Here is a 20,316-nt window from a genome sequence, read left to right as displayed (position 1 = left end):
TTAGCAACTTCTTACACTTTCCCATCACTCTCTCAATGTGTTCTGCCCAGGTAAGTCTAGTATCAAAGTATACCCCAAGGAACCTGAAGTCCCCCACCCTCTCCAAGTTTCTCCCATATAACCTCAAGCGTACCTCATCTCCCATCTTCCTCCTGGTAAAGAACACTGTCTGAGTTCTCTACAGAGACCTGAATCCCCACCGCTCTACCTCATCAATTGCTTCCTGTACCTTCCTGACTATATATGGCACATTTCTTCCCCTTTTCCCCTCCATTAGGCCCCATCATCTGCAAATAACGACCTTCCAATATCCGGCCGGACCTGAGAGTAAACATCAATGATCATGATTGAGAACAACAGAGGACTAATCACGCTCCCCTGCAGTGTACCGTTATCCACCAGGTAGCTGCCTGATAGAGACTTCCCCACACTCACCTGGATAGACCTGCCAAACAGGAAATCCTTTATCCAGTTGTACATTCTTATTCCAACCACCATAATATCAAGCTTGATTAACAACCCCTCCTTCCATATAATCTCATACGCCTTCTCCACATCAAAAAAAGATAGCTACAACAGTCTCCTTCCTGTCCTCTGCTTCTGAGCAGAGTGCTGGGTCCATAGTTCCCATCCCCTTTCTGAACCCACTCTGATGTGGCGATACTAGCCCTCTGCTCTCCAGGAAGCAAGTTAGCGTTTCATAATCTTACATATATGTGATATTAAAGCCATTGGCCGATAGCTTGTTAGCCTCGTTGGGTCCTTCCCTGGCTTCCAGATTGGTACCACTACTGCCTCCTTCCAGCTGCCTGGTAGTTTCCCCTCCTCCCACCCTCTGTTGTACAACACCAATACTTTACCCAGTGCCTCATCACTAAGATGGGCCAACATAACATCGCACACCTCATCTTTCGCAGGTGAAGTTAAACCTGCATTACCTATCGCCCTTATCATCTCTGCCATGCTAAATGGTGCATTCAATGCATAATTTACATCCTCCCTCCTATCCAGCACTCCAGGGTGCTCTTCTCTCATTCTCTCTTACCCCCTCTGACATATTTTCCGAGCTATTCCCTTTTACAAATGCCTTGGCCATCATCTCTGCCTTATCATCTGTTGCTGCCACATCCTAACCCACTCGTCAACACTGGATAATCCCACTCCCTTCTGACCCCACTCATCCTCTTAATCATCCCCAACACTTCTCCCACAGGTGTCGCCCTTCCAATGGTGTCACAGAACCGACGCCAACATGACCTCTTTGCCTGATGGATAGTTCTCCACACCAGGGCCTGCTCATACTGAATCAGATGTTGGAAGTTGTAAATGCCCTGTCCGTACTCCTCACCATTGCCCTGCACTCCTCCACCCACCGTCGGACTGCTTTCCTCCTCCTCCCTGGACTTTTAGGTATAGCCTCAGTAGCTGCCCCCACTAAAGCTGTTCTCACCCAGTTATTCATACCATCCGCATCATCCATCACCTGCTCACCCAGCTCCTGAAACTGATCGCTCTTTGCCCGCCCAAACACCCACCTGTTCGCATTCAAAAGTGTCACACAAACTTAAAAATGTAATGCTCAAGGGGGCCGTTCATGCAGGAACCAATTGGGTGCTGGGAGGGAGGAAGAAGAGGGGATGTTCCTGCAGATAAAATAATGCCCACATGCAGGAACGCCCCTAATTGCGGGCTGCAGTTGCACACTATTGGTCCAGCTAGCGAACATAAAAGTAGTTTGAAAAAATGGGCAAGAATTGACATTGCCAACAAACGGAAATGTGTTCAGAATAAATACATATACACAATATTTAAAAACCAGCTCCTCCCTCGCCAGGGACCGATCATCTCGAAAACTAAAGCAAATACGATGCGTCGGCCCGCAAACAATGTGGTTTCGGGTTGATCCGAGTCTTTTGGCTGTGTGTCAGGCTGTCTGCCTACTGTATTGTACTGTGAGAAGGCAGGCAGATAGGGGGCACCTCACCAAAATCTCCCGCTCAACTGCACATTCAACCCCCCCACCAATTTACCGTCTAACTTCAACGCGTTTTAAAACCAACCATAGGATTTAAACATCTGATTGCTTTATTTATTGTATTTTCGGTTAGTTTATGGTTTGTGTTTTTACACTCCGGGAGGGCAGAAATGGCCGCCAACATGTACCGGGTCGGAGGTATGTCACATTGTTTTTTTTTATGAAGTCGAAACATGCAGATTTTCTATCAATGCAGCAAATTTGTTATTTTATCTTATATATGTGTACCTGTGGTATCATTTCTGATATTATACATGCAAACGTGTGCTGTCATTTCCCGGAGAAACGCATGGATTTCCCAATATTTGCGATTCTAATGGGTCAGGCCTCGCGACTATCGTGGCCATACCAGTTAGCCGTTAGCTCGCATGCTACACCATAAACATTTACTATTTTATTATTTAGCTTTATGCAGGTATTTTCACTTTATATCCCATTTAATCCACACATGCACGGCAATGCATTGCATGATTTGCTGTGTGCGTGTTTGATTTACTTTGTTGTTTGGAATAGGTGCCTTTGTATTTGGCTCCTTTTTGGCACGCATCCATGTATTACGGCTCCTTATTGCGTTTGCTAGGAACTAGCCAACTACCCCCCTGGCTAGAAGTGCAGGCTTTGTTGCCAATGCACTTAATTATCTTAACCGTTATAATAACGCTCTATTGTTTGACAGTGTGAAGGAAATGTCCCATACACTTTTATTTGGTCGTTTTACTGTTGGTCATATTCAGATGGCTACATAACTAGCTATGTGGTTAGCTTTACCAGGTTAGCCACCAAACAGTTAGATAGCTGTTGATGGCATCCGACATTGTCTCATGATGGCGTCGCCTGAATGAATCTTTCACGTTTACGAGGATAGCCAGTAGCTAGCTACTATTTTATGACACTTATCCCACAACATCTGGGCAACATAGTCGGCGGTAAAGGAAGTTGTATGATAACGTTATAAATACACGCGCTGCTGGGTGAAAAGATTTACTGGCAACAATGTAACGATTTTTCCCCTTACTTGACTACAGAATATTGGAATGTGTCACGTGATGTCTAATTTGTTGTCATCTTGAAGCTAGTTCTTGATGATGTGTTTTCCACCGGATGTCACTGCTGTGTATTTGCATTGCATCAATATGATATACTGTATGATATTATTGCTATGATATTTTATCAACTCTGTTAAATCTGGCTATGGGTTGAGACTGGTAGTCTGTGTATGGTCTGTCTTTCTGAGTAGAGATGTGAACTGTGTGTGTGCAGTATGGTGGCAAGCCATTTTGATGACTGTTGACAGGCATCTATAGGTAGAGGTGCCACTCAGATCTGCTTGACTTGTTTAACTCTGACCTGAACCACCAACTCTCAGAAGGAATTTGTGTGTGTGACTGTGTACCCTGGCTCCCAGCATTTGACTACTGCAGTCTCTGCCAAGGGTTCTGGCTCTTAATGGCACAGACAGGATACAGTGGCCTGGCCCATTAACTGCAGGGTCACTGGTTTAAGCCCCATTAGTGTTGTTCCACCCTGTTGTTGAATTAGTTGTTAGAACAGGGCTGGAATAAAAGCCTGCACACCCAGTAGTTGTAATGGATATATGTAATGGTTATATGGCAGGCTGTGTGTTAACGTGATGTTATTCTGTTCTCTTCCAGACTATGTATTCTTTGAGAATTCCTCCAGCAACCCTTACCTGATCCGCCGGATAGAAGAACTCAACAAGGTACTGCCCGCCCTGGAGTGTGTGTGTAATTCAAGTACTCTGGCCAATGTGCCTGAGGAGGGAATAGGTGGAATGCCTGTCTGTTTTGTGACTTTCCCTCTCCTGCCCTGCGCTAGTGTGTGTGCGCATGTGAGATTGTGCGTGTAATATGATGCGTAGCAACAGATGTTACCTGCCTACAATTGTCATTTTCAACCGTTAGGTGAGAATGGGCACACTTCCTTCCTTCCCTCTCGCTCTCCATTAGTATTAGAGATGTGACTATCGGAAACATTTTATTAGCATTTAAACCTCCATTTTTCTATCGGTTTTCCGCTAAAAATTCATAAAATTCCACGTGAATTCACAATGTAGATGGTCTACATCACGCTTCCCTTAGAGAGAGACAAATTTATAATTTATGCTGCTGGGTGCTCTTGCTTTTAGTGGCGCGTGTAGCTTGTTTGTAATCACAAGTCATCAAACCGGCACTAGGCTACGGTCATAGAGCCTCTGTGTGGCAAGTTATTGGGAGATATCTAGGCTAATCAATGGAAGATGGAATTAAAATGACAGAACAAAAAATTAAACAAGAAGGACAAGCTACAACACCAAGAGCCAACAGGTATGCTGCTATTTAATCATCTGAACTGGGTTATTTGCTGTAGTATTAGGAAGGGGAGAAAGTGCACAGTTCAAGTTACAATATGTTGTCTCAATTAGCCTAGCTAACGCTAGCTAGCTTAACTGGCGCCACTCCGTTTGATGCAGACAAGACAGGTACTATGTATTGAGGTGATAAATAACTAGCGATGAAATAGTCTACCAGCGTGAGTCAATTTTGTTGCAATCTTTTTCTCCCCTTCCCTGCTCCCCTCCTCACTCACAATTGAGCTGCTGCTCTGCTTCAAGCCTCTCACTCTACCTTGTGCATTACAGCTCTGGTTAGTAAAGTAGCTAAAAAATATTCGTTTTTTCCCCTCCTACTAACGCCACAGCATTATTGCATTAGGTATTTGTCAAATTTTTATGTTCCCTCTGATGATGATTGGGACCTGTTAGTGGTAGTTTTGTGATAACTGCACTGTGATTTTAATTTGTGAAGGGAAAAAACAGTTTTTCGGTTAGGGAATTTTTCATCATGTTAAGACTCCCAATTTCATTTAAAGTTCACACCCCTAATCCATACCTCCCTCCCCTCTCTCCTCCTCCATGCTTTTCCTCCAGTGTGTTTAATCTCAGAGGAGACAAAACATCTGTCTGACCAATCAGGCAATCAATCAATGTATAGTATCTTTTTTGTATATAATGTATGTAAATCTTGTGTAAATTCCTCTGTCTGTTTCTGTCTCTGTTGTCTTTTGCTAGTAGCACCGTATTACCGAGTAACATTCTGGGTATATGTAAATGTACTTTGCAAAATAAATGATCTTTCAGTCAGTGTCGTGGCTATTGGGCCAGGGAGCAACGTCTCAAACTTGTTATTTAGTCCCAGCACCTCACTCTCAGTTCAAATCAAGACACTCTTTTTAAAGTGTTTATACTCTCTCTCCCCCTCCCATAGACAGCCAGTGGTAATGTGGAGGAGTATTATTTAATTGTGATAAATCTGTTTTTTAAGAGTTCACTTTTACGTCTCTCTCTCTCTTCAGACGGCCAGTGGCAATGTGGAGGCCAAGGTGGTGTGTTTCTACAGGAGGAGAGACATCTCACACAGCCTCATACAGTTGGCTGACAAACATGCAAGTAAGTGGCTCTGTGTGTGGGTCGCTCCGTCCGTCCATGTGTGTGCTTTTGTGTATTAGTGTAACAATAGGCGGTAGCTGAATGTCTGGAGAGTTTCCTGATCCTTACAGCAGGGGTCCAGGCTCAGACGGTCGTGTTTAGTGTGTATGTGTGTGTGTGTGCGCAGAGGACTTAGAAGAGGAGAAAGAGGAGGAGAAAGAGGAGGAGAAAGAGGGTCCGTTGGAGGCGGAGCTGACAGACAAACAGAAACATCAGTTACGCCACAGAGAACTGTTCCTCTCCCGTCAGTATGAGAGTCTACCAGCCACACACATCAGGTACACACACACACACCCTACTGTAACAGGCAGTACCCCTGCATACCCACTCACCCAGCCATAAAACCCTGTTAACACAGACAACGGTGCTCGTTTTCTCTCCTTTCACTCCCCCATCTCTGTCTCGCCACTCGCCATCTCTCTCCTCTTTGTCTCTTTTTTTTTCAGGGGGAAGTGTAGTGTGGCGTTATTGAATGAGACTGAAGCTGTCCTCTCCTACCTGGACAAAGAGGTAAGGGGGCTTGTGTGTGTGAACCATGCATCCACATCTGCCATTAAAATGCCTCCCATGCCATTCTAATGTGTCATCTTTGTGTGTGTGTGTTTTACGTAGGATACGTTCTTCTACTCGCTGGTCTACGACCCTACCCAGAAGACACTTTTGGCTGATAAAGGAGAGATCAGAGTGGGACCACGCTTTCAGGCCGATGTACCTGACATGCTACAGGAGGGTAGGCACAGACAGACAGACTTACCATACGTTCTTTACACACGCTCACACCCTCTGACTGTATTCATCTCTTTGTAGGGGAATCAGATGAGTGGGACCAGTCAAAGTTAGAGGAGAAGCTGTGGGATCCTGACTGTCCTCTCTCCAGCAAACAGATTGACCAGTTCCTGGTGGTCGCACGGTATGACATTTAACCTCTAACCCCTGACCTCTCAGTTCCTTTGTCTCCTTAATCTCCAGCCTCTGACCTCAAAACTGTGTTTGTAGGGCGGTGGGGACGTTTGCCAGAGCGCTGGACTGTAGCAGCTCGGTCAGACAGCCCAGTCTACATACGAGTGCAGCTGCCGCCTCCCGAGACATCACATTGGTAATACACACACACACACACCATTTTTAATTGTCCTGAGTTTGGCTGTTCGTCTACGGCTATAACCTTCTCTAACGTCCTCGGATAAACTCTATAACGTTCGATCTGCCTATGTGTGTGTCTAGTTCCATGCGATGGACACGCTGCATCGTCATGGTTACGACCTGTCCAGTGCGTTGAGTGTGTTGGTGCCGTCCGGTGGGCCGGTGCTGTGTCGGGACGAGATGGAGGAGTGGAGCGCCTCGGAGGCAGCCATGTTTGAGGAGGCTCTGGAGAAATACGGAAAGGACTTCAACGACATAAGACAAGACTTTGTAAGTGTGTGTGTGTGGTCAGCTGCTCATTAAGAGCCATACATGTGAGATTGCCTGTGTATATAGTAAACTGTGTTTGCGTCTGACACGTTGGGTTCAGAATAACCCTGGTCAGCCTGCTCATCAAAATTCTTGAGGGATCTGCCCCACAGACGTCAAAAACATGAAAGTTATTTATACTTTTCCCTCACTTTAGCTACCGTGGAAGTCTTTGACCAGTATAATAGAGTATTATTACATGTGGAAGACAACAGACAGATACGTACAGCAGGTAAGTCTCAGTATCTCTACACCACTCCTGCTAACTAGCTAGCTTGCTTAGCTGTTAGCCACATCGTAGCATCCAGTGCCAAGCTATCCTCTGGTCTTCCCTTGGCTTGCAGTCTAACTCTCCTCTCTGTTTCTCTGAGCAGAAGAGACTGAAGGCAGCAGAGGCAGAAAGCAAACTGAAGCAGGTTTACATCCCCACATAGTAAGTGTATGTTTTAGAGGTCGACCGATTATGATTTTTCAATGCTGATATCGATTATTGGAGGACCAAAAAAAGCCGATAACGATTTTTATATATATTTGTAATAAATGACAATTACAACAATACTGAATGAACAATGAACACTTTTATTTTAACTTAATATAATACATAAATACAAACAATTTAGTCTCAAATAAATAATGAAACGTGTTCAATTTGGTTTAAATAATGCAAAAACACAGTGTTGGAGAAGAAAGTAAAAGTGCAATATGTGCCATGTAAAAAAGCTAACGTTTAAGTTCCTTGCTCAGAACATGAGAACATATGAAAGCTGGTGGTTCCTTTTAACATGAGTCTTCAATATTCCCAGGTAAGAAGTTTTAGGTTGTAGTTATTATAGGACTATTTCTCTCTATACCATTTGTATTTCCTATACCTTTGACTATTGGATGTTCTTATAGGCACGTTAGTATTGTCAGCCTAATCTCGGGAGTTGATAGGCTTGAAGTCATGAACAGCGCTGTGCTTCAAGCATTGCTAAGAGCTGCTGGCAAACGGAGGAAAGTGCTGTTTGAATGAATGCTTACGAGCCTGCTGCTGCCTACCACAGCTCAGTCAGACTGCTCTATCAAATCATAGACTTAATTATAATATAATAAACACACAGAAATACGAGCCTTAGGTCATTAATATGGTAAAATCCGGAAACTATCATTTCGAAAACAAAACGTTCATTCTTTCAGTGAAATACGGAACCGTTCGGTATTTTATCGAACGGGTGGCATCCATAAGTCTAAATATTGCTGTTACATTGCACAACCTTCAATGTTATGTCATAATTATGTACATTTCTGGCAAATTATTTACGGTCTTTGTTAGGAATAAATGGACTTCACACAGTTCGCAATGAGCCCAGCGACCCAAACTGCTGCATATACCCTGACTCTGCTTACGCTGAACGCAAGAGACGTGACACAATTTCAGGCACTGCGTTGATTATATGCAACGCAGGACAAGCTAGTTAAACTAGTAATATCATCAACCATGTGTAGTTAACTAGTGATTATGTTAAGATTGATTGTTTTTTATAAGATAAGTTTAATGCTAGCCATCAACTTACCATGGCTCATTGCTGCCTGCGCTCATGTAACAGGTGGTCAGCCTGCCACGCAGTTTCCTCGTGGAATGCAATGTAATCGGGCATAATCGATGACCAAAAATGTCGATTTCCGATTTGTTATGAAAACTTGAAATCGGCCCTAATTAATCAGCCATTCCGATTAATCGGTCGACCTCTAGTATGTGTGGGTGCACAATGTCCATATACACTACATGACCAAAAGTATGTGGACACCTGCTCGTCAAACATCTCATGGGTATTAATATGGAGTTGGTCCCCCCCTTTGCTGCTATAACAGCCTCCACTCTTCTGGGAAACGTTTCCACTCGATGTCGGAACATTGCTGTGGGGACCTGTTTCCGTTCAGCCACAAGAGCATTAGTGACGTCGGGCACTGATGTTGAGAGATTAGGTCTGGCTCGCAGTCGGTGTTCCTTTCATCCCAAAGGTGTTGGATGGGGTTGAGGTCAGGGTTCTGTGCAGAACAGTCAAGTTCTAAGATTCCCAGATTCGTCCGTTGGACTGCCAGATAGTGAAGCGTGATTCATCACTCAAGAGAACGTGTTTCCACTGCTCCAGAGTACAGTTGCGGCGAGCTTTACACCACTCCAGCCGGCACTTGGCATTGCGCATGGTGATCTTAGGCTTGTGTGCGGCTGCTCGGCCATGGAAACCCATTTCATGAAGCTCCGAACGAGCAGTTCTTGTGCCGAAGTTGCTTCCAGAGGCAGTTTGGAACTCTGTAGTGAGTGTTGCAACCGACAACAGGCGCTTCAGCACTCGGCGGTCCCGTTCTGTGAGATTGTGTTTCCTATTACTTTGCGGCTGAGCCGATGTTGCTCCTAGACGTTTCCACTTCACAATAACAGCACTTACAGTTGATCGGTGGCAGCTCTAGCAGGGCAGACATGTTTGTCTGTGGAGATTGCATGGCTGTGTGCTCGATTTTATACACCTGTCAGAAACGGGTGTGGCTGAAATAACCGAATCCACTAATTCGAAGGGGTGTCCACATACTTTTAGTATATGAAGTGTGTATGTGTATCTAGTCGTTACATAGGATTGAGATCGTAAGCTTTGTTGTGTCTCCACCTCCTCTCGTTTCGCAGCAATAAGCCCAACCCTAACCAGATCTCAGTGACCAATGGGAAGATGGCGACGGTGAATGGGGCGGGGCTTGGAGCCTACCATGCAGCGGGGGGAGGACGGGCCTGCGAGAGCTGCTACTGTAAGTACACTTTCCTCCCTTCATCCATCCATCCATCCAGCTCTCCATCCCTCATGAGAGACTGATGAACATTGTTTAAGAGGAAACCATATTGATGGACTGTTAGATATTGATCATGTTTATTGATTATGCATTGATGAGGTGTATGAGTCCTTTATATATGTGTGTGTGTACAGCAATGCAATCAGCCCAGTGGTACTCGTGGGGGCCGCCCAACATGCAATGTCGCCTGTGTGTGTCGTGCTGGATGTACTGGAAGAAGTACGGTGGCCTTAAGATGCCAAGCAGAGCGGAGGCGCCCGAGGAGAAAACCCCACCCAGTCCTGTGCCCAACGTAAGACTTCACCTTTAACTACCCCCACCCGTCCTCTTTAACGTTGTACACCACTCAACATAAAACCAAATTCTGCTTATACAATGTTCCTGAAAGTTCAGAGCAGTTGATCTTCTTGGTCATGGAAAACAGGTATTCACGTGAGCCTTCTCTCCTCTAGGAGCCTCGGTCGCGCGGCCACGGCCCCCGACAGTCCAGTCACATGGTGCCGGTGCGTAACAGCGGCAGCCCCAAGTCCTCCACGAAGACCAAGCAGGCCTTCCTGCTGCAGGCCACCCGCCTCACCAAGCTGGCACGCCACATGTGCCGCGACATCATCAGACTGCGACGCGCTGCGCGGCGCCCCTTTGTGCCCATTAACTGTGGCGCCATAAAGGCAGAGTGTAAGAGCTCCTTCAATTCCTAACTTCTGCCTCATGACACACACACGGACACACACGCACGAACACACACCCCCCCCCCCCTCACCTTGACACCCCCCTTTTCACCCCACCTCGCTGCCTCCGCCCCCCCCCCCCCCTCCCTGTCTGTCTCTCTCTCTGTTTTTGTTATATTGTATTATATTATTATTATTTTGGTTTTTGTATTCTCCCCGGTTTCAATAAAGACTGCCTGTCCTCATGACTTTTGGGTTTCATCATCTGTTCGTTTGTCTGTTTTGGTTCGTTTTTTTTTAAGTCACTGTATCAACCGAACAGCCTTTATTGCCGTTTGGAATCCATACAAGCACACAATCTTCTCCACACATTTCTCAGAAGTCATTTTCTATACATGCATGCCACACACTATACATGTCCACCCATAGACAAACATGGATGCATATATTTGATGCTCTTCCTATTTTCCAGGCCAGAGTACATGATGGTTGTAGAATGTACGTGTATATTTAAGGTTGGTTGGAAGTAGAGACGTATTTTACTAAGAGAAGCTCTATTTTGCACAGCACAGTGCGTGTTACATTTAATGAGCCTTTTGTATGTGTGCTTTTCTGCGTGTGTCGGTGCTTTTTCAGCCAGTAATTGTGTGTATGGGTGATTTGCTTGAGAGCAGTTTTATTAGATGGAGCTCAACTGACGACAAGGAGGGCGTTAAAGAGGAATGGACAAAGAAGGGAGGGAGGGGGGGTTCAGGCAGTAGTGGCTTCTATGAAGATGGTGGTGGTAATCAGATCTCCATTCTCTGCTTTTCTTTCTGAGTTTGAAGCTTGTTTATTATTTCCTATTTCTGTGTTGCTCTGTCAACCCACTCCCATTCCGCTCTGTAAGCAACTCTCACATGCCCATATCGGGACTTTCCTCTGTCCCAGTCATATGGACTCATCTCTCTTTCTCCTACCTTGTCTTCCTCTCTCTTGCTCTTCATCTGTCTCTCTGTCTCTGCCTCTCTCCATCTCCCTCTGTGAATGTGACGGTGGTAACTAATAAAAGTCACAGCTGAAACCATCCTCTCTTGAGTCCTCGTGCTTCATGTGTCTGTGTATGTGTCCATCACTACACCGAACATACCGATTGGCCAGAGGACCAGACAAGGCCTGCCCCTACAGCATGGACTCAGCCTCTCTGCCTGCTTCCATCACACCCTCAACATGCTGTGTGTGTGTGCATGTATGTGTTTTTTTCGGTGTTGTGTTTATACTTATATTCAGTTTGTGTGTGAGAGAAAGCTCTGGTACTACGTCTCGCCATAACCATCTCATTCAGAAAGTCGTCTATAAAACACGTGTTTGTCTCAAACTGACTGCTTTCAACTCCGACTGAAGCTAGATAGTTACGTTAGCAGATTAGTAGTTGCACAGCTATTATTAGTGGGTTACAGTTAGTTCCGAAGCCTTCAGATAAATTCCGCCTTAGAGATGAAACAATACAAGGAAACTACACCGCATGCAACAGGCACCGGTAAATAAACCAATGTTCATACCTTTAGTGTCTGAACATGTCACCATATTCCTACAGCTGCTTTGTTTGTCAGTGGCGGTGTGGTTGGTCAGTAGTTGAGCTGCTGTTTGGTGATTGGTCTAGATATGTTGCGGGTGTCGGAGGGGCAAGTCGGGCGACCACCTAGAATCCGGACTGCCCAGAGGAGCACCCTGACCAGCGTCTTGCAGTTTCTGGGTAACACACACACCGACACACAATACCTAAATGATGGAGCGAATACGTCCCACGGCATGTTTGTATGACATGAAGTAATCCGTAAGGAATGACGTACTCCTATGATAACAAAAAACAAAAATAAATAGTAATATGGGTGTCAAATGTGTGATGTAATGTGTTCCAGAGTCCCGCCCCGCGATACACGCCCCCCGTTCTCACCGAACCCTCGGCTTGCAAGCCCCTCCCCCACGTCGCCTCCTCTCTTCTCTCCCTTACGGTCCCCATGGCCTTCTGGGTAAACGCAGCTTCCACCACCACACCAGAGCCGAGCCGGAGAAACGCCCAGGTACACACACACTTACCCGAACACAAACAATCACACACACTCCTATTCATCTCTATCGTGTCGTCTCCTCTGTCCTTCTGTAGAAAACCCAGGGCAGACAGCGGGACCAATGGTGAGTAACAGTCTTTCTTTTACTTAACACTTTACATACTGTAGGTGGCGCTCCTACTTGACTTGATTGCAGACGCATCCCAGATCTCAAAACACCTAGAAAGGTTTTTAATATATCTGCTAATCACATCACATGACATACCAATCTGCCCAATTGCTGCCAAGTTGATGACATAGCACACAACCATTGGTTGATGATGCAATGCAACATCTGCAATGTAGTCGGGCAGAAATTCTACCATAGACTTCAAATACAGACATTTAAGGTTGACTCCGCAATATTACATAATTTAACATGGAAGTTTTTTCTTGGATGATTATGAGGTGCTTGTATTTGATTGGCTCATTCTAATTGTTTATGATTGGCTCTTCCCAGCACAACGGCCGTAGCAGTGGTGGCGGAGGGACCAGGGGCAGTGCTAGGGGCGGAGTCATGATTAGGAAGCGACGGCCAAACTTGATCGATGCCCCTGACGACAGCTTTTTCGTCGTCTCCCGGGAGACCAGGTAGGCATGGCCTCTGATTGGCTGCTGGGCTAATTATACGTTCGACTGTCTCATATGTGATTACAGTGTGACGGCTGATTATGCCTGGGACTGACAGCTGATTGGGTTGAAGAAGCCATGTCCTGACAAGCTTTGACAACCATGATTTACCGAGCACAGTAATAGAATAATAGAGATCAGGACGTAGAAATGAAATGAATTAACAGGTCACTGCTGAGCGTTGAGATGCATCAGGAGTTGAGTCTGGGTCAAACTGGGTCAAATTGGTCTGTAGATGCACACTAAGAAATGAGGGTTCCTCAAGGGTTCTTTGGGAAGGGTGATGGTTCTATGTGGAACCATACTGACCTAAAGCACCTTTTAAGCTCTTCAATGGTTCTTTGCACTTCAAAAAAGGGTTCTTTCCTCTTTTGGTGATAATTCAAATGTAGGGGTGGCGGCTCATTCAAATATTTTGGGGCGTGGTTTGCGCACACAGCTATTTTTGTGCAACCGTGAGTGAGTGTCATTACAGTTGATCTAATCTGTTGTGTTATGCTATTTCATTTTTATATATGACTATGGCCAATGATGGTGTCGTGTGAAAGACTCACGTAAAACTCACGGTTGACTAAATCAGTAGTTCTCAATTCTCTCCTCAGGGACCCCCAGCTGTTCCAGAGCTAGCTCATCTAATTCAACTTGTTCATACACACAATAATAAAATGTATGGCATTTTAACAATTTAATATGGCTAATAAACCAGAATTAAAACCCTGCATGGTTCTACAAAAAAAGTTTGTATTGAGAAAGGTTCTTTATAGAACCGTTCTCCATAAAGGTTTTATAAAGAACCATAAAAAGGGTTATTCTTAGCCCCCAAAAGGGTTGTAACCATAGCGGAACCCTTTTTTGGTGCTCTATAGTACCTTTTTCAATTCTTCTTTATAGAACCTTAGGAAAGGGTTATTTATGGCACCATACAGGTTCCATTTAGAACCTTATGAGCGTGGTTCTTTTTAGAACCTTCAAAAACCTCCCGCTATGGTTACAAGCCAAAGAACCCTTAGTTGGCACTATATAGAACCATTTGTTTTTAGTGTGTGGTCTATGGATATTGTTTTGCTATGCATCAACTTGCTAGGTTAAGGGATAGTTAGTTGAACATCTTTTATAGGGGATCATAACTGTAGGGTACACAGGGCTGAGACTGAGGCCACTGCCAAGCTGATGAATGGGACTCCACAGGTAACCAAATAGGCTCATCTCATACAAAACACACTCACATAATGTTATGTATCTTAATGTACACACACACACACACACACACACACACACACACACACACACACACACACACACACACACACACACACACACACACACACACACACACACACACACACACACACACACACACACACACACACACACCTGGGCCCGTATGCAAAAAGTGTCTCAGAATAGAAGTTCCATATAACGTTATCACGACCTCAAATGCAAAATCCTACTCTCTTAAGAAGAAAAGGGTTCCAAACGGGTTCTTCGGCTGTCCCCATAGGATAACCCTTTTGGATTTCATGTAGAACCATCTGTGGAAAGGGTTCTACATCGAACCAAAAAGAGTTCTACCTGAAACCAAAAAGGGATCTTCAAAGGGTTCTCCTATGGGGACAGCCAAAGAACCCTTTTAGGTTGTAGATAGCACCTTTTTTCCTAAGAGTGTACATTAGCACTCCTGCTCTGAGACTCTTTGGGAATACAGGCCCTGACCTCTCGTGCCCTGTTGCATCGTGGGTCGGCGTGTGTTTCCCTTCGTGTCAGTGACTGGCTGCTTGTTTCATTTCAGTGCTGCAGCCGTTACACACCTGCTCACGGTAAGCCCCCCACCCCACACACACACACATGCACACGCACGTGCAAGCACACACATACACACATGACCTGGGTTACCCGTGGAGTCGGTTTCTCACTTGTGGATCGTACAGTCCAGTCAACGGGATAATGCACTCACACACAGACAGACACACACACAAACACACACACTCACTGTGTCCATGAAAAATTGCTACTCGCATCACCCCCCTTGTTCCCTGGATGAAGGGTTATTTTAGTCTAACTGTCTGAAATTGACCAGGTTTCAGTTGAAATATCATTACTGCACCACTGGAGCATCCACTTACATGCCAATGTGTGTGTGTGTGTGTGTGTGTGTGTGTGTGTGTGTGTGTGTGTGTGTGTGTGTGTGTGTGTGTGTGTGTGTGTGTGTGTGTGTGTGTGTGTATGTATGTGTGTGTGTGCCAGAATACTTCCTCTTCCCAGAATCACAGCTGGAATATGATAATGAGTCTCATTTGATTGGCTGACACTAACGACAGATGATGGAGATGCTCTATGCTTTATTAGAACCAATTAGAGCTCAGATAGAGTTCAGGCTGGTGGTATGTGTGTGCATGTGTGTGTGTGTGTGTGTGAGAGATTACATATGCACAATATTTCTAAACAGGTAGAGATTAGTCTCCCAAGGGCCGGCAGACAGCTTGTCTCCCACAATGACAATGTTCCAACTTACAGGTGTGCCAAGGTTCATGCGTAGGTTGGGCAAGGCAGAAATGGGCATGCAGGAAATCCGTTCTGAGCCTTATGCCTTTAAACATCCCCACCGGACACAACATTTGTAACTAGCTAGATGGAGCTTGCAGACAATATTTTTTATTTCCCAAGTAACTAGTTTGCATGCACCATGACAGCTAACGTTAGCGTAACTAGCTTACAACCACTATAATAAGCCTAACTACTGTATGTGCACCCGCATTGTGTCTACCTCTGTCATGTTTCCGAGATGATTATTGTTCAAGAGCAAGAATTACCATTCACATTTTAAGCCCCACCTAGCCAAACTCGTGATTTGTTGGTAGAGTTGTCTGTCTAATATTTTTTTCTTCTCCCCTTTCGAAGTTACCTAGAAAATCCCCCATATTCCCCAGACCTAATGCTGTTGCTCTAGGTCTGGGATTTTCGAGACTATGAATGAACATATTCAGTAATAGGCTGTGTGTGTGGCACACATACATTTTCCATGACTCTGTGACTGGTCCTGCCTCACTAGATGGAGTGATCGATATGACTGATTATATCACAGAGAACTAATAAACACTCAGACATTCACCAGACAGCCCTTCCCCCCAGGACCCATATCTCTCTTCATCTCCCTCTCTCTTTCCTTGATGCAGTAAAACACAATGGCCAAAACAACACAATATGCACGCACACACTCACACATAGTGTCTATATTAGCCTAATTAAATCCCAGCGTGCCCTGCAACGACAGCCCTTTACTTCATGCACATTTCGATCAGTTTCTCCCAATGTTTTAGCAGAATAAAATGTTAGAGTGAGACGTGTGTTCTAACGTTCTGTTGAGTTCCCCTCTGATGTCATATCCTGTCCCCTCTGATGTCATGTCCTGTCTCTCCAGGAGGGTCAGGCGGCTGCTGTCACGGTCCCAGCTGAGGCGCGCCTGTCGGCAGCCCTGTGAGCAGATCACCCTGCGCAAGGCCTCCCAGGCACTATCGCAGGGGCCGCTCCTCGCCCCTCCACACCCCCACCCCAGCCTCAGGATGAGGGGACCCATCGTTATCCACGACTGACTACTGACCTCTGACCCTATCTCTCTGCCATGTTTGTCACCTGCCTATGCTCTACATGCAAGACCCCAACCCTAGTTTCACCTGGCCCCCGACCCCCGCCCTCCCTATCGCTCACTTAAAAAAAATATTGTGAATCTCCCCACCCTACGGAGTCTGACCCTTCACCTCGGGAGGAAGTGATGTGCTGTGTTGCCGTGGGGACAGACAGAATGTGGTTCCCACCTGTACAGATTCTACTTCCCTGGGACAGAAACCAGTGTGTGCGTGTGGGAATTTATGTGTTTAAGCACGAGTGTGCACGCGCAAGAGTATGAGCGTGTGCACGAGTGTGTGAACTTGATGTTTTTTCTTCTTCTGTACCTGCTACATGCCAGTGAGTGGGGGTTGTGAGCTATATATATATATATACAGTATATATATATACAGTGCATTCGGAAAGTATTCAGACCCCTCGAGTTTTTCCACATTTTGTTACGTTACAGCCTTATTCTAAAATAGATGAAATAAATAAAAATACTCATCAATCTACACACAATACCCCATAACCATTTTTTTTTTATGTGTACATTTATTACAAATAAAAACAGAACTATCTTATTTACAGAAATACTCAGACCCTTTGCTATGAGAATCGAAATTGAGCTCAGGTGCATCCTGTTTCCACTGAAACATCCTTGAGATGTTTCTACAACTTGACTGGAGTCCACCTGTGGTAAATTCAATTGATTGGACATGATTTGGAAAGGCACACACCTGTCTATATAAGGTCCCACAGTTGACAGTGCATGTCAGAGCAAAAACTAAGCCATGAGGTCAAAGGAATTGTCCGTAGAGCTCAGAGGCAAGATTGTGTCGAGGCACAGAACTTGGGAAGGGTGAAAAAACATTTCTGCAGCACTGAATGTCCCCAAGAACACAGTGGTCTCCATCATTCTGAAATGGAAGAAGTTTGGAACCACCAAGACTCTACCTAGAGCTGGCTGCACTGCCAAACTGAGCAATCGGGGTAGAAGGGCCTTGGTCAGGGAGGTGACCAAGAACCCGATGGTCACTCTGACAGAGCTCCAGAGTTCCTCCGTGGAGATGGGACAACCTTCCAGAAGGACAACCATCTCTGCAGCACTCTACCAATCAGGCCTTTATTCACAAATTTGTATAAGCCATTTCTCAGTAAACGGCACATGACAGCCCGCTCGGAGTTTGCCAAAGGGCATCTAAAGGACTCTCAGACCATGACAAACCAGATTCTCTGGTCTGGTTAAACTATGATTGAACTCTTTGGCCTGAATTCCAATTCTTCATGTCTGGAAGAAACCTGGCACCATCCCTATGGTGAAGCATGGTGGTGGCAGGATCATGCTGTGGGGATATTTTTCAGCAGCAGGGACTGGGAGACTAGTCAGGATCAAGGGAACGATGAACAGAGCAAAGTACAGAGAGATCATTGCTTATAACCTGCTCCAGAGCGCTCAGGACTTCAGACTGGCGCGGAGGTTCACCTTCCAACAGGACAATGACCCTAAGCACATAGCCAAGGCAACACAGTAGTGGCTTCGGGACAAGTCTGAATATCCTTGAGTGTCCCAGACTTGAACCCGATTGAACATCTCTTGAGAGACCTGAAAATAGCTTTGCAGCGACTCTCCCCATCCAACCTGACAGAGCTTGAGAAGATCTGCAGAGAAGAATGGGAGAAACAGGTGTGCCAAGCTTGTAGCGTCATACCCAAGAAGACTTGAGGCTGTAATCGCTGCCAAAGATGCTTCAACAAAGTACTGAGTAAAGGGTCTGAATACTTACGTAAATGTAATATTTGATCAAATATTTAAAAACCTGCTTTTGCTTTGTCATTATGGGGTATTGTGTGTAGATTGATGAGGGGGGAAAAGTATTCAATCCATTTTAGAATAAGGCTGTAATGTAACAAAATGTGGAAATTGTCAAGGGGTCTGAATACTTTCCGAATGCATGTATATATACAGTGCCCGCCGTAATTATTGGGACAGTAAAGCATTTTTTATTCTTGAAATCAAACAAAGACTATGAGGTTAAAGTGCAGACTGTCAGCTTTAATTTGAAAAAGAATTACAAAGAATTACAGCACTTTTTGTACATTTTGTACATCCCCCATTTTAGGGGAGCAAAAGTATTGGGACAAATTCACTTATATGTGTATTAAAATATTCAAAATTTAAGAATTTGGTCCCATACTCATAGCACGCAATGACTATATGAAGCTTGTGACTCTACACATTTGTTGGATGCATTTTCTGTTTGTTTTGGTTGTGTTTCAGAGGATTTTGTTCCCAATATAAATGAATGTTAAATAGTGTATTGTGTCCTTTTATGTATTGAGTCCCTTTTATTGGAAATAAGAATAGAATATGTATCTAAACATTTCTACATGAATGTGGATGCTACCATAAACTGACTTTCTCACTCATCACTATTCCCGAATGTGTAGAGTCACAAGCTAGATGTAGTGCTATGAATATGGGACCAAATACTTAACTTTTGACTACTTTAATACACATGTAAGTGAATTTGTCCCAATACTTTTGTTACCCTAAAATGGGTGGACTATGTACAAGAAGTGCTGTCATTTCTAAATGGTTAACCCGATATGGATGAAAATACCCTCTAATTAAAGCTCAGTCTGCACTTTAACCTCATAGTCATTGTTTGATTTTTGAGTATAGAGCCAAAAGAAGAAAAAATGCTTCACTGTTCCAATAATTACGGAGTGCACTGTATATACTGTATAGCTCTCCTCAGTGTGTCAGAGAGATCTAACCAGATATCAACTAACCAAATCAGTTCAACTAGATTTAAAGGGATGGTTTGATCACAAACTAAATGGTTACAGGGATTGTTATCATTTAAAAGGATAGCTGCATCATTCTGTAGCCTACAGTTCCATGACACTGCGAACCTCTGAGCCAACAACATAGATATACGCTCCTCTCCCTCAGAGTCATTGTATATTACTATACCCATTGCAACACTGTACAGTCTAGCCACTCTATTTCTATGCTCTACCTAGCCCTGCTCTAGGCAGAACGCTTCCTCTTTGCTCAACAGAACCTGGGACTGTCATGACAGATCTAATCTGATTTGCCACCCTATTCTACTTTTGACCAGAGCCATCTGGTGCACTAGGGAATAGGGTGACTAGGACATATCTCCTGCAGCAGCATGCCTCTGAGGTCAAACCTCCTGATCATCTGATCTTTGATTACTTCTCCACTATGTTTATGTTGGTGTTCCTGTATGTCACGTGATTAAAAACAAAACACATTACAGATTTTTCTCTACTAGCCTCCTTTATGTTTCCTCGTCTCCTTTCCGTGTCTCCTTTCCTTCAGAGGGACTGACGGTTGAATTAATTCAACTGTTCTATTCCCAGGGGTCAGTGTGTGTATGTGTCTGTTTGTTTATGAAGAATGGGATGGGTTCTCTGGTTTGGATATTTGATATATGAATGATGTTGTAAATATCCCATGGAAACACAGTGCTCCGGACTAATAACCATACCCAGAGAATGACA

General features: G+C 44.7%; 1 protein-coding gene across 3 annotated transcripts; it reads left to right on the top strand.

Annotated features, from left to right (window-relative positions):
- The first annotated feature begins 1,799 nt into the window (after positions 1-1,799).
- LOC129829097 (metastasis-associated protein MTA3-like) lies at positions 1,800-20,071 on the top strand. Of its 3 annotated transcripts, XM_055890593.1 has the most exons (20): positions 1,803-2,173; positions 3,688-3,755; positions 5,387-5,480; positions 5,647-5,797; positions 5,966-6,029; positions 6,132-6,249; positions 6,327-6,429; positions 6,516-6,615; positions 6,741-6,929; positions 7,126-7,200; positions 7,343-7,401; positions 9,631-9,749; positions 9,926-10,083; positions 10,244-10,466; positions 12,102-12,194; positions 12,361-12,522; positions 12,606-12,634; positions 13,010-13,140; positions 14,969-14,996; positions 16,598-16,756. In XM_055890593.1, exons 1-20 carry the CDS (start codon positions 2,146-2,148, stop codon positions 16,655-16,657), a joined length of 2,052 nt encoding a protein of 683 aa, XP_055746568.1. In that variant the 5' UTR covers positions 1,803-2,145; the 3' UTR covers positions 16,658-16,756. The 3 variants fall into 3 exon arrangements, with proteins under 3 accessions (XP_055746569.1, XP_055746566.1, XP_055746568.1); XM_055890591.1 differs by lacking the exon at positions 14,969-14,996 and having other exon boundaries at positions 1,802-2,173; positions 16,598-20,071; XM_055890594.1 differs by lacking the exons at positions 12,606-12,634; positions 14,969-14,996 and having other exon boundaries at positions 1,800-2,173; positions 12,361-12,593; positions 16,598-20,071.
- Positions 20,072-20,316: the final 245 nt, after the last annotated feature.

The sequence above is a fragment of the Salvelinus fontinalis genome, chromosome 30 (assembly GCF_029448725.1).
Source record: "Salvelinus fontinalis isolate EN_2023a chromosome 30, ASM2944872v1, whole genome shotgun sequence".
Classification (NCBI taxonomy): domain Eukaryota; kingdom Metazoa; phylum Chordata; class Actinopteri; order Salmoniformes; family Salmonidae; genus Salvelinus; species Salvelinus fontinalis.
Note: the sequence above shows the minus strand (reverse complement) of the source record. Positions and strands in the feature narration are given on the sequence as shown.